The sequence below is a fragment of the Gavia stellata genome, chromosome 2 (assembly GCF_030936135.1).
Source record: "Gavia stellata isolate bGavSte3 chromosome 2, bGavSte3.hap2, whole genome shotgun sequence".
In the NCBI taxonomy this organism is placed as follows: Eukaryota; Metazoa; Chordata; class Aves; order Gaviiformes; family Gaviidae; genus Gavia; species Gavia stellata.
This window is the reverse complement of record NC_082595.1, coordinates 113,332,037-113,345,268: the sequence shown is the minus strand read 5'-3', so window position 1 is coordinate 113,345,268 and position 13,232 is coordinate 113,332,037. Positions and strand designations below refer to the sequence as shown.

The following is a 13,232-nucleotide window of genomic DNA, read 5'->3' as shown; positions in this document are numbered from 1 at the left end:
GATCATCCAGGCTGGGCTCCTGCAGCCCTGCTCAAGGTTGGGAGTTCAGAGCCACAACACCCATAGGCGCTGCAGTTGGACTTGCTGCTCAGGCTGACTGTTTCTGCACTCAGAAACTTTCTGGATGAGCTGATGTGTTCCCCTAGAATGGTGCTGCCTGAGTAAAGCACCCAAGGACAGGATTTTTTCCTTTGCAAAAGTGGGTTTCTTCTCAGGGCATCTTTCGTTTGCTGCCAGATGGGTTTGTCTCAGGAACGCTCTGACTAAGCGGCAGCTCAGTACCTGATGCTTTCTCCCTGCTATGAATGTGCTGGCCAAGTTGCCCCCAAATTTTGAATAAACAGACTGAATTGTCACAGGAATGAGCAGAATTATTTTCTCCAGTCCTAAAAGCATTTGTTATTTCTGAAGTCCCTCTACCATGTCTTCTTTAGAATGGGGACTGTAGCGATGCTATAGAGCCTCGTGCAGAAGGGTAATGCCAGTCTTGGACGGAGTGCCTGGAGTTGCAGTGCCCTGGGAGGCTGAGCTGAGAGGCAGTTTTGCTTGGTGCAGTTAAAAACACTTTGTCTGAATTGTCATGTGCCTGCCGTTTCATTCCTGTTGCGAGGCATCAGTCTCGAGAATATTTGGTTTTAAACTTTCTTCCTGGTCATTAAAGTTTTTTATATAGGAGTTAGCACCAGTCTCTGTGGAGTCCCCTAAAATTACTCTGGTTAGCGGTGATCTCACATTAGTAAATTTGTATTGAGATGTAACTGGATTTAGACCATTTACCACGTGCTCTATTGATGTTTTATTATGCTAGTTTTAATCAAAATGCTTTGTGGTATGTCATGTGTCATATCAAAGGCCCTTGTATCTACAGTTACTTTCATTAACCTACTGAAGCCGTTCGAAGGATAGAATCAGCAGTTTTGCTAAGACTGCCTGGCAGGTTATGTGATGACAGCTCATCTCCACGAATGCAGAGGAGCCAGGGAGCCGTGCCAGGAATGATGGCCCCCGGCCCAGCTGCCCCAGGGCCCTCCAGGAGGATGGTCAGACCCATGGCTCCCTGAGGTCTACGGGGGTCAGTGGGAGACACCCCCCAGCAGCAAAGGGGGCTGCTGCCCACAGGGCTTGTGACACTGTGGGATGCTGGGGCAGGGGACACATGGGGCAGGCAGGACCACTACGGGCTGTTTGGGGGAAGGGAGGGACTGGGGGAGAGGAAGGAGCATGGGGAACAGGCATAAAAGGGACCAGTTGTGTGTTTAGAAAAAAAAATAATGATGAATCACCACAAAGTGATCTTCTTTTCTAGCTGTTTTCCCAGGTGTGGGCTGTTCCTACGGCACACGGGGGTGTGGGTCTGAGTGCCGGCAAAGAGAGCGACCAGCGTGCTGGGGAGGGACGCATACCTCAATGTGTACTCGCCAGTGAGCATCAAGCTGGACTTGCTGGTGAGAGGAGGGAGGCTTGGGAGCCAGGTTTTGGTGTGGTCTGGGACAGATCCTGGAGAGACCAGAGGTCTGAGAGTTCGTTACTGAAGGCACCAGAAGCCCAGGCTGTTAGGTTTTGTGGTAAGCTCAGCTGCAGACACAAAGGAGGCACAAAGAAACAACAGCAGGAGGAGTAATATGATTAATAACCTGACCCAGCTACTCCTAGGCCCATCAGAAGAGAAGCACTAGCCCCTCAAAGCCAATGTCCAAAAATCAGAAGGACAAAGAAGTACAAGAGCTGGGGGGGAGACCGAAATCACAGACCCCTGCCAGGCCCCTTCCAGGGCTGTCCCAGGAGAACCATCAGCCCCATGGTCCAGGCATGAAACCCATCACCATGCCTCACCGGGAGCTCTCTAGATCACCTTGCGAGCACAGAAGGGTGGCTGCCTAGGGGTGTGCGACACATTATGGGATGCAGGGAAAGAGCATTTGGGGATAGCACAGGATTTATTATGGGATGTTTAGGGCAGGAACCAAAGGTGGGAAAAGGGAGGGATTTAGGAGATTGGGGGAGGAACAAGTGTGGGAAATAGAGGGATAAGGGAATAAAAGGGTCTATTTGCATGTAAGCAGGGACTAGGCAGTACATGAGTCTGGCCATGTCCTGTGCCTGATTATCATAGTCTGTCCTGTCACCTTATTAAACTCCACCTTCAACTACTTACTTTCCTTCATGCGAGTGCGATCTGTGACACCAGCAATGTGTGCGTGTGAGCACTAGCAAAAAGCAGCCCTACCAGCTGGGCAGGAGGTGATGGGGCCTGGGAGCAAGCGAGTGAGTGGGTCTCTAAGGGCAGCTCTGGGTGTGAGAGCATGGAAGCATGGGCCGGGGGGAGGTGGCTATGGGACCACCGGAGTCCTGGTCAGCTCTGGGTGTGAGTATGCCTGTGCATCGCTGGGGCAAAAGCACATGGGGGAGCAGGGTCAGCTATGGGCCCAGGGAGGGGGCCCGGTGACATCTGGATGAGAGAGCGGCACCACAGCAGCTGCACCCATAATGTACTGGAGGGGTGTGTCAGTGAATCACAACAGTGTGGAGCATGGTGCAACCATGCACGGCTGGAGAAGGGCGATGGTGTAGGCAGCACCCACCCACTCCAATCAGTACCGGTCCCTGCAACTGTGCTGTAAGATGCTGCTAGTCTCTGCTAAACATTAAGCAGCTAAATGTTCAGAAGCAGCTTCTTCTCCCAAGGCTGCTGCAGTGGAGTCAGACCGGTCATAGGCAGGAGCCCACTTGCCTGAGACTGCGCACCCCATCTGGCTCAGGGTCCCCACCCACAGCCTGTGGTATTACCACATGGTCCCTCCATGCTGGCCCAGCTGCAGGATGGAGCTCTGATGGGGATCAGGACCCACAACTTCAAGCTGCTTGGCCCCAGAAGCTTGGGGTCCAGGGCAGCTGCCCCCACCCCAACCCTGCAGCCTGTGCAGGGCAGTCCTCAGGGGCAGCCTGGTTGCCTGCGGGCAGCGTGAGAGGCCACAACAATCCATGTGCTTGGAGGCACCAGGTTGGCTGCCACTGCCTTGTCCTCATCCACATGTAGATAATGGGCACCCTGCAGCCCGTGCCCGCGTCCCATGGGGTGTGGAGGGAAGCTGATGCAGGGCATGGAGCACCACAGCTATGGTGGTGGCTGGCGGCCAGGTTAGCCCCCAGCTACCCTGCACAGGAGTGCAGGGCTGTGTGAGGCCCCGCAATCCCAGTGCCACCAGGGAGGGGAGCAGCTGTGGGCACCCGGGTGCTGCAGGCAGCCTCACCACTGGTGCCTCCTCCAGCTGGGAGAAGCCTGGGACCTTCAGCAGTTTTTCACTCTTGCTTTGGAGGTGCCTAACACAACAAGGATCCAGGTAGGTCCCCATCCTGTGGCACCCCACATGCTAAAGCATCACCCACAGCTGGCCTGGGCACAGCCCTCCTTGCCAACAGCCCTGGGACCCCTTCACACACTGCCAGAGCAGCCAGGGGCACAAATACACCAACACAGGTCATCGTAGTGAGACCTGTGTGCTCCCCAGCTCTGCCCTGGCGCAGTGCATGGCCTCCCACCCTCAGGGGCTGCTCTGAGCCCCAGCTGCAGCTGTCCTGCGCCACACTCAAGGTCTGCCTGCCAGAAGCCACGTGCTGCCCCCAGGAAGATAGCTGGGGGCACCCAGGACCCATGGGTGCCACAGACTGCACACCAGGGGCTGGCCCAGCTGGGGCAGGACTCAGCCCCTACCCGAGTTGCTTGGTTTGCTGGTGCTGACTGAGGCTCTGCAGCAACATCCCACGCTCCCAGCTGCATGCTGTGCTCATCCTGCACCTGCAGTGCTGTTTGCTGGGGTGTTCACACAAGGGAATATCCCCACTCTTCCCCAGCTCCCTGGCCCTACCTGCCCCCCCTCACCTGCTGCCCTGTCTGCACCTGTGTGGGGCTGGGCCCACCCTACCCCACCTGCCTGGCCTCCTGCAGCGCCCATCGGGGGAACACAGCGCAGATCAGAGCCTGCTGTGATGGAGGCTGTGCTGAGGGAGGGGATAGCTGTGCCACAAGAGAGAGACAGGCCCTCAGAGTAGTTTTATTTTCCAGCAGTGCCAAGACTGCCTTCAGGGAAGGGGTGGATGGGGCTGGGCGCAGGCAGCAGTGAGCGCAGTCAGTGCTCACCCAGCCTGGGGCTGGCCAGGACCCAGTTCATGGGGCTGGTGGTGCCCCGCAGAGGGTGACCAGCCCTGCCGCAGGAAGGCATGGGATCTTTGCGTCAGCGGCAGATGGGAGCCCAGGTGGGAGCTCTGTGGATCAAGGGTCTCCCCGCCTCAGTGCTCCACAGTCCCCCTCACTCTGCGGGGACGTCCCCAGCACTGCACCTGTCACTGGTGCCTCCCAGGGAGTCCCCAGAGAGACTCTGCCCTGACAGCACGCTGCACAGGCTCTGCTCCCGGGCAGGATGCGGCACTGCTTCGATCGACACCTCCACCTCGATGTTGATGCCTTCCCTGAAGACAAACACAGAGCCTGAGGGCAACAACCCAAAGGGGGATGTCACCACATCCCTGCCGGGTACAGCGGGCATGGGGAAGGCTGTTAAGAAAGAGACGTGCCAGTCCCCGCTGCCTCCCCAGCACAGCAGTCCCAGCTCACCTGTAGAACGTGTCCTGGCCCTCACTCAGCATGCTCCCTGCGAGGGCCACCGTGCTGGCTGACTGGCTGTCCTGCTCCTTCCACACCGCCCCATGGCGCGGGCTATGGCTGCTGCTGGGGAAGGAGGTGGTTGTGTCCGGGACCTGGTCCTCGCCCCCCCTGGGGCTGGGCAGCACCGACCACAGCTCATTCACTGGTGGAGGGAGAGATGGCGCTGAGCACCTTGCCCGCAAGGACCACTACCCATCAGAGCGGGACACAGAACAGTCCTCCAGGCTCTCAGCAGGGGCTGCAAACAAGCCGGTCCCAGACTCCTTTGGGCAGCACCCGCTTCCCCCAGGACACCAGCCTGCAGCCTCCCCGCAGGGACAGAGGTGTGCGTGGTACCACCTGGGGCAAAACCGACATGGATCCACAGGGAATGCCTGGCTCTGGAGATGTCACAGCCACAGAGCCACGAGGCAGGACCAGGGCCCCTGGGGCCCAGTGGAGGCACAGGCCAGCAGACAGACAACAGCGCAGGACTCACGCTTGGTCAGGTTCTCCAGCTCCACCACACCGAGATCCCCATGTGGGCTGCGGCTGTCCCCGCATCCCCAGCGGCTCTGACACAGTGACAGCACCACCACCCCGTAGACATAGGTGAGCATCAGGGGCACGCCAACTCCTGCGGGCAGACAGGCAGCTATTGCCCAGCCCCCACCGGCAGCCCCAGCTGACCTGTCCCCCGGGGTGACGCCCCAGTGCCCCAGGTCTCAGACATCCCCCCTGGAGACACTGCGCTGCAGTGGCCCCCAGGCCCCAGCCCCGCTCTCTCCAGCGCGTGGGCAGTGACCTCAGCCCCGGCCTGGCGCACTTACCCACCGTGACAGCTGTTATGATGGGGGACACAAAGAGAGAGAGGAGGACACTGCTGGTGACAGAGAGGCACTGCTGGCACCCCGACAGGCTGCTCCTCCGGCTCTGGCCCAGCACCTCGAGGAGAAGCAAGACAGGTGAAGGGCTCTGCACGGATCTCACTGCACAGCCCCCAGGGATGGGGCCTCTTCCGAGCCCTGGCAGAGCTCTAGCCGCAGCTGCAGGGACACCCCCTCCATCCCGTCAGGGACAGGCAGCCACCACAGTGCCACCGCCACAGCTCAGGTGTCGCTGGAAAACACCCCTGGACCCCCAGACCCCTTCCTGCTTTCACCCACCCCAACCCCCACCTCTCCAGGCTGACAGTACCCTCACTGGTGGAGGGTTGTTGGGATGGGCAGCAGAGAGGGTCCCCGCAAGGAGGGGCTGTGGGGAGTCAGGGGTGGCACAGGGACATGTTGTGGGCAGTGGTGAGCACTGTGTGTCTGTCCAGGCCTGAGGTCATGGGCTGCCAGGCTCAGCGGGGAGCAGGACCATGGGGACTCCAGGGCCCCCTGCCCATACCTTCCTACCCATGTAGATGGGGATCCCAATGGTAATGACAGGGACAGCCATGCCCGCGACGAGGGAGATCACCATAGGCGCCCCCAGCACCACGCCCAGCTGCCACAGGATCTTCCGGGTCCGTGACCAACCTCTTCCCCCAGAAGGTGCAGCCAGAGGGGCTGCAGGGACAGAGTGGGGCTGGGCCACGGGTTCCTGCGCAAGGGCAGGCAGACACCAGCACAGCCAGCCCTTGCGCTGCAGAGGGACCCATGGGCCCACCAGGGAAGCAGAAAGCCAGATTCCCCCCTCTCAATCCTGAGCTCCAGCTGCCACCTGGGACCCCGTCCTGTGGGGTGCTGGCAGCTGGCCCCGGGCCCCCAGCCCTGCCAGACCCAGCAGCACAGACCACTCTGCTCCCGCCCCAATCAGCCCCACAGCCCAGCCAGCCCCAAAACCTCGCTGTGCATGGCCATGGCTCTCAGCAGGGCCTCGCTGCCCCCCATCCTAGCCCCACAGCTCCTGGCAGGGACCCAGCTCTGGCCCAGCATCACAGCACCCCCAGCTCAGCCCAGGGGCAGCTCCTCCAACCACCCCTCAGCTCGTGGCAGCCCCTCTACCACAGCCCCCCAGCGCACCCCATGGCTCCCAGTGGCCCCATAGCCCTGCAACTGACCTCAGGAAGTGCACATCAGAGATCTCCTGCAGGCAGAGCCAGCAGAAGAGGCAGCCACAAACCGTGCAGTTCATGCGGTTGCAGCTCCCGTCATTGATCTTCATGATGAAGGCACTGCAGCGGGGACAGACCTTGATGTCCTCGGCCTCAGCTGGCAGGGGGAAGGAGATGAGGTGGGATGGTGAGGAGCAGGACAGGACAGGGCAGGTCCACCCTCACACCCTGTCCCAGGATTGCAGCCTGTCCCATGGGTGTCAGGGTGAGCCAAACACAGCAAGGTCCCACTCCGCATCCCCAGCTCAACTGGCTCCATGCAGAGGCAGCCAGTGCGGATCACTGGGTCACGGCTCCAGCATCCCCACAGGCAGGAAGGTACAAAGGCATCCGACTGTGCCGCTCAGCCGTGCCAAATCCCTGCCCTGCTTGCTCCCACCCTGGGCCAGGGCCTCACCATGGGCCGAGTCCTCCAGGTGGACTAGCTGTGCTGCAGGGTTGGCCAGACGGGGGGCCGGTGGCGCTGGCACACAAGGGCCATCAGGGTGCCAGGGCTGCCGGCAGTGGTAGCAGAACTCGGTGCCACAGCCCTCGCGCCCGCAGGTGAGGCGGGGACATTCGGCACAGCCGTAGGCGATGACAGCGTAGCTGTGGGGAGAAGGCAGTGTTGGAGAAGCCAGTGGTACCCACGGCCCTCCCTGCATCCCTGCACAGCACGCAGCTGTTCCCCTCCCCGGCACAGCCAGGCCACGCAGTGGCAAGTCCCAGCTCCGTGCCGAGCCAGAGTTGCAGCTCCTGCTCAGGAGAGCCAGGGGACACTATCACCAGCTCAGACTGCAACACAGCCTTCCCCATCCGGCACCCACACAGTTCCCCTGGGGCCTCATGGACTGGGCCGGCATGGCCAAGAGCACCAACGCTGGCAGAAACACACAGCTGCCCAAGCTCTGCAGCCAGGACAGGGATCAGGATATCTCTCTGAGCAGGCCCAACCTCACACAGGACCAAGTCACGAGGGGATCGAGCCTGGAAAAGGCTCACAGGACACAGGCACAGTCTGGTGCACACCAGCTCCCAGCTGGAGAAGCCCATCGCCTCCACGGGCGCGGGAAGGGGGAACCCACACCATCCCACTGCTCCTGGCTCCGCACGAGGGGCCAGCTGGACACCTGCAGTCAGGCGCGGGGCACCAGCGGGTGCCAGGGTCAGCCACCAGCAGCCGTCGCAGGAGGAACTCCTCGTACTTGTCACGGAGGGCGGGCTCAGCCAGGAGGCGGTGGACATCAGCGGGCTGGAGCATGGCAGGGCAGTGCGGGCAGGCCACCTGCACGCGGCTCTCGCTGACGGCAATGCGCAGGTACTGCTCCAGACAGGTCTGGCACGAGCGGTGGGTGCAGGAGGCCAGGGTGGGAAAGGCCTCGGGAGGCTGGGGCAGCAGGCACAGGGGACACTCCACGAGCTCCCCACCCTCGCCCAGGGACAGCGCAATGCACATCTCCTCAGGTTCCTCTGGCTCTGGCTCTGGTTCTGGCGATGTTTCCCCTCCGACAGCCTGTGGCTTCTGCCCAAAGAAGCCCAGGAGATGGAGGGGCCCGGGCATCCGTGTGGGTTGCTCCATGGTGGCCCGTCAGGGCAGCAGCCAGCTGCTGTCAGGCTACGGAGGGCAGCAGGGAGGTGCCAGCCCCAGCACGGCCCCCATGTCCAGGCTCCTACCTGGGCCTCAGAGCCAGCATCCTCCCCGCAGGCAACAGCTGAACCATCTCCAGCTGCAGTCAGCACTGCTCAGCCTGTGAAGGAACCACACCCGAGAGTGAACTCTGGGCCCCAGATGTGGGAACAGGCCCTTGGCATCCACGAGACCCCACTACCGCCCTGCCGACAGGCCCTGCTGCCCAGCCAGACCCCAGGGCCATCCATGCGGCCGCACCACAGAAGACACCCCAGCAGCTCCGGGACAAGCCCACAGCACTCCCTGCAGCCCCTAGGCTGGCCTAGTCCCAGCCAGCCATCTTTGTGGGTCTGGGGCAGCAGGGCCGACCCTTCCAGCAGTGCCCTGGCAAAAGCCCTGCAGCACGGAGACCTTGGTCCCCTGCCCCAGCTGGGGCTGATCCAGATCCTCCCTCCCCTGGCAGGTCACAGCCCACAGCCCAGACTGGGGCACTTGGCTCTCTCTGCTCCTGCGCCTGCCTCCTCCTTCACGGAACAGCTCCCGCACACTGCACACTGGCCCGGCACGGGCAGCAGTCTGCCCTGAACCAGCAAGCAAGCTCCCTCTGGGCCAGCCGCAGGCACAGATGGCCGGCAAAGCCCAGGACACTGCCCACGTCCTACACACCCAGCGCCGTGCCTGGACTGCATGGCAGCGTAGCCACCCCCGAACTGAGTACACGTGGCTAGACCCTGTCCTTGCTCAACATCTCCAGCTGATGTGCTCCCTCCTACCGGGCCACAGGCAAGAACAAAAACACGCGACCTTGAGCTCCCACAACCATATCTTGCCTGGTCAGTGCACCATGGTCGTCCCCAGCCATTATGTCCGGCCCTGTCCCCACGTTGGCCCAAAGGCCCCGGGTGACAGTGCCAAGGCTGACCAGTCCCACGCTGAGCTTGGGCAATACAACCACAGCCCACCTCCCACATGCCCCCGAGACAGCTCTCTTCTGCCCCATCCTGTCTCCTCAATGCAACAGGACCTCCCAAATTCCCCGAGGCAGGAAAGACAGTGGTCTTTGCAAGGAAGGCAGTGGCGAACACTGTGACAACCAGTCTGTACACGAGGCAATACAATAATCACGCCCCTCACCACCCCGAGTCTCTATGGCTCTCCTCTCCAAGGAGAGACATGGCTGAAGCTCTGACTTTCCACTGGAGTTCAAGTGACCAAGAGCCACAGACTTGGTCCGGCTGGATGCCAGTGCTTGACGCTGTAGACACAAGCTCCTTAGCCCAGCCTGCATCATGAAGGTCCTAGCAATGGCTAGCTGGAGGGAGCCCAGAGGAAAACAGGGCAAATCAAAACTGCCATCACTTACTACTCCCCCTCAAGGTTAGCTCACAGGAGAGCAGGGAACATCTTATTGCCACAGAGAAAGTGCTTCCTCCACAAAGGTTGGATCCTGAACTGTCCCAGGAGGACAGAGCTCCTCCACATGCCCTGCAAGCCAGGGCAGCAGGACCTGAAGCCTCGTGGGGACTGGTCACTTCTGACCAGTGCTTCCCCACGTGTCAGGTGCCAAACTAAAACCTGCATCACCGAAGCTGCTGCTGAGTTTGTAAAAGAGACAACCAAGCCAAGGGACCCAAGAGCCAGTTAATTAAGTGACCAGAAGCCAGGTGATTTACAGGAGAGGAGAGGTAAATCTGTCAGTTTTCCCTTACTTAGAGCTCATACGAGTCCAGGGCCACACCATAATGCCTCCCAACAGCAGGGTCAGTCCCTCCACTGTTCTCCTTGCTCCTTCCTTATCTATACCCCAAAAAGTTGCACTTTACACTTCACACCTCCACAGCATCGCTATATTCCTCCATCTCTAACAGCCTCTGCTGGTTTTTCTGTTTGAGCATAGCTAGAACAGCAGAACACTGACATGGGAAGAGGCAGATATTGGCGACAGCTCAGATGAGACGGAGGAGTCTGATTACATCTGCTCTGCTGGGAATGAGCAAGGTGCTGCACCATGTCACCTTAGGTGACAAAGCACCTTCCAGTGAGGTGGTAACTGAAGAGCTCATGGAAACTGGGCTGAGATTGGATTTAAATGGTTGTTAGTGGGAGGTACTGCAAAAGGAGAGTGGGAAGGAACGCGCTCAAACACGGGGGAGGGCAGCGGGACCACTGTCTGGGGTGACTGCTGCCGTCACCACGGACTCTGCCTGGCACAACAGCAGGAGCCAGCGCTGGAGCAGCAGCAACGGCTGTGCCAACTCCGCGGATATCAGCTGTCCAGTCAGCAGGGCCAGCCCGTGGGGAGACACCCCGTGCCTGCTCCGCTCCTGCACCGGGACTGCGACAACCTTGACTAAATGGTCAGGGCTGCACATCACAAGCGAAGACGCACCGGCAGGGATCTAAGCAGCCCCATCCTCTGGCCCTGAGATACCTGTCAGTGGGGAATCATTGCTGACAACACGGCATGGTCATTGCTCCCCTGGGACTGCCACAAAGTCCAACACATTTGACTCCCTCAGGGACCTGCAAATAAACAAAAACTATTGTTGACAAGGCTCAACAGCAGCAGCTCACACACCCAGGGTTGCCTGGACCTGTCAAACAGCTCTATTAACGGAGCCTCGGAGAGGGCAGAACGAGTCCTGTAGATGGGGACCACATCCAAGGCAGGGACCTAGGCATCAGAGAGGACGAGTACAAGGTACAGCTGAGCTAGAGCAGGGCTGCTGCCCTCAACACACAGAGCTGCACACCAGCGATCTCTGGAGACAGGCCCAGCAAGTCCCCAAGCAGGGTAACCAGGGGCCCTCCTCCCCAAGAAGCAGGACACGAAGCCCTGGATGTCCCTGGTCTGCACAATGTTGGGACACCGGAGACAGAAGCTGCAGGAAAACAACCAAAGTAGAGGGAAACATGACAGCATGAGACAGCTGAGGTCCCCTGGCAGCAGAGGTGTGACTGGGCTGCACAAGGAGCCACTGCAGCGTCCCTGGGGCCCAGCAGGCTCCTTGCCTGGCAGGGTCAGAGCATGTCTGAGTGTCCGGGAGTGGAGCCACACAAACAGGGGGAGATTTTCTGGGACAGGGGGTTATGAAGCACAGGGACATGCCAGGTGAAATTGGGACCTCCGTCGCATGGGGGCCCATCGCCCACAGGCACTCCTGGGAGAACCAGGCAATAGGGCTCAGCTCTGCAGCCCTTGAGAGAGCCGTGACCATGGAGATAGGACTGGCAGAGGCAATGGCCGCAGAGGAGCCATGGCACTGCCACGGTGCCCCAACACTGGGGCCAGTCCCGGGCTTGTTCCGCAGCTGCCTCTCCTCCTGTGCCTGGCTGTGGGGAGCTGGGCTCCCCTTGCTCTGCAGCCAGTTCCCACGGGGGTCACCATGATCACAGAATAATTCAGGTGGAAAGGGACCTCAAGAGGTCTCCAGTCCACCTTCCTGCCCAAATCAGGGTCAGCACTGTGGTTAAGGGCTTTATGCCAGTTGCCTCCAAGGACACAAGGACAGAGACAACGCAACCTCTGTCAGCAACCTGATCCATGACTGGACTTGTTCTGCTCCCCAGGACAGTACAAGGGAGCAGAACCCCGGTAGACATCTCCAAAGGATGGTTTCAGCCGCCTCTGGAGATCAGACCACGGGCAGGACTCTGAGTCCCTCTCTGCACTCCCAAAAACCCCAGATCCCTCATCCAGGCTGAAAGGATCTCAGCGCTGGAAGCACAGGATGGTGAAAGACCGGAGCACTGCCACTCATGGCTACCCAAGTGTTCTCCTGCATGCCCGTTCTCCAGCCTGCCTGTCCACCCTGTCCTCTTGTCCCAGGGCAACGCAGGCTCTGGACCACCCAGCCCCACTCTGCCGGGATCCCCAGAACCTCCGGAGCTCTACAAGCCCATCTGTGCCACACACAGAAAAGCTGTTTCAACCCTCCGCCTCCAGCATCTCATCTCCACCTCCCTCCTGCAGCTGCCTTAGCCGAACACCTTGCTCCTTCAGCCCTTTCCTCTGCACAAGGCGCTGCTGTCCCCCAGGGCTCTGCCAGGGCAGGGTCCTATGAGCGTCCAGCTCCAACACTGAGAAGACCCCCCACCCCAGCACCTGCCTGGCAGGGACCCCCACCCCGCCAGCGCTCCCCGCAGACCACTCTCCCTGGGCAGGGACAGCTGCCCCTTCCCCGCCGGCAAAGGCCCCGGCTCGTCTCCTCCGTGGACGGGACAGTCCCACGGCCGGTGCTGCCCGTCCACTGTCGAGCAGGGCAGGGGCCGGGGCGCAGGGACGGCCATAACCGCCAGCGGGGCTGCGGATACCGGCGCCGGTACGGGCACGCGACTCACCGAGCTCTCCCCTCGGCTCAGGGGCCTGGCGAGGCTTCCGGCGGCCCTCCGGCCGCCCGGAGAGGTGCCGTGCCTGGCGGGGCAGGGCGGGAGGTCGCCGCAGCCGCCCCTGGTGGGGCACAGAGACCGTCAGCCCCGGGGCGCAGGGCAGGCGGCAACCGGGCCCGCGGCAACGGCCCGTGGCGCCGCCCGCCCCGGTGCCCCCCCCCCCCCCCCCGCGCTCTCCGGCCATGGTCCCCCGCGGCCGCTCCCCGCGCTCGCAGCGCCGATATTGCCACAGGCCCCACACGCCCCCCCCGCTCCCCGCTGCCCAGGAAGGGGCCGGGCCCCCGCTACCCCCGCCCCGCCCCCGAGACCTCCGTCCCACAGACGCCCGCCCCTCCCGGGACCCCGCTCCCGCCCGAGGGGGCCCGGCCCCGCCCTCCCGCCCCGCCTCCGCCCGCCTCTCCCGCGGCCCGGCCCGGGCCCCTCCGCCGCATGCCGGAGACGCCGGCGCGGTGCCGGGAGGGAAGCGGGCGACGGCGGAACCCGCGCGCGCT

At 61.4% G+C, this 13,232-nt stretch overlaps 1 protein-coding gene across 1 annotated transcript; it reads right to left on the bottom strand.

Annotated features, from left to right (window-relative positions):
• Nucleotides 1-4,038: 4,038 nt before the first annotated feature.
• Nucleotides 4,039-12,757, bottom strand: LOC132321945 (E3 ubiquitin-protein ligase RNF19B-like). The gene is given in 11 exon segments (XM_059835335.1): nt 4,039-4,467; nt 4,613-4,805; nt 5,142-5,279; nt 5,473-5,587; nt 6,035-6,164; nt 6,166-6,195; nt 6,690-6,840; nt 7,141-7,331; nt 7,853-8,470; nt 10,784-10,875; nt 12,694-12,757. Coding segments are annotated over 9 exon segments (1,557 nt in total). The 5' UTR covers nt 8,302-8,470; nt 10,784-10,875; nt 12,694-12,757; the 3' UTR covers nt 4,039-4,307.
• Between the last annotated feature and the right edge of the window lie 475 nt (nt 12,758-13,232).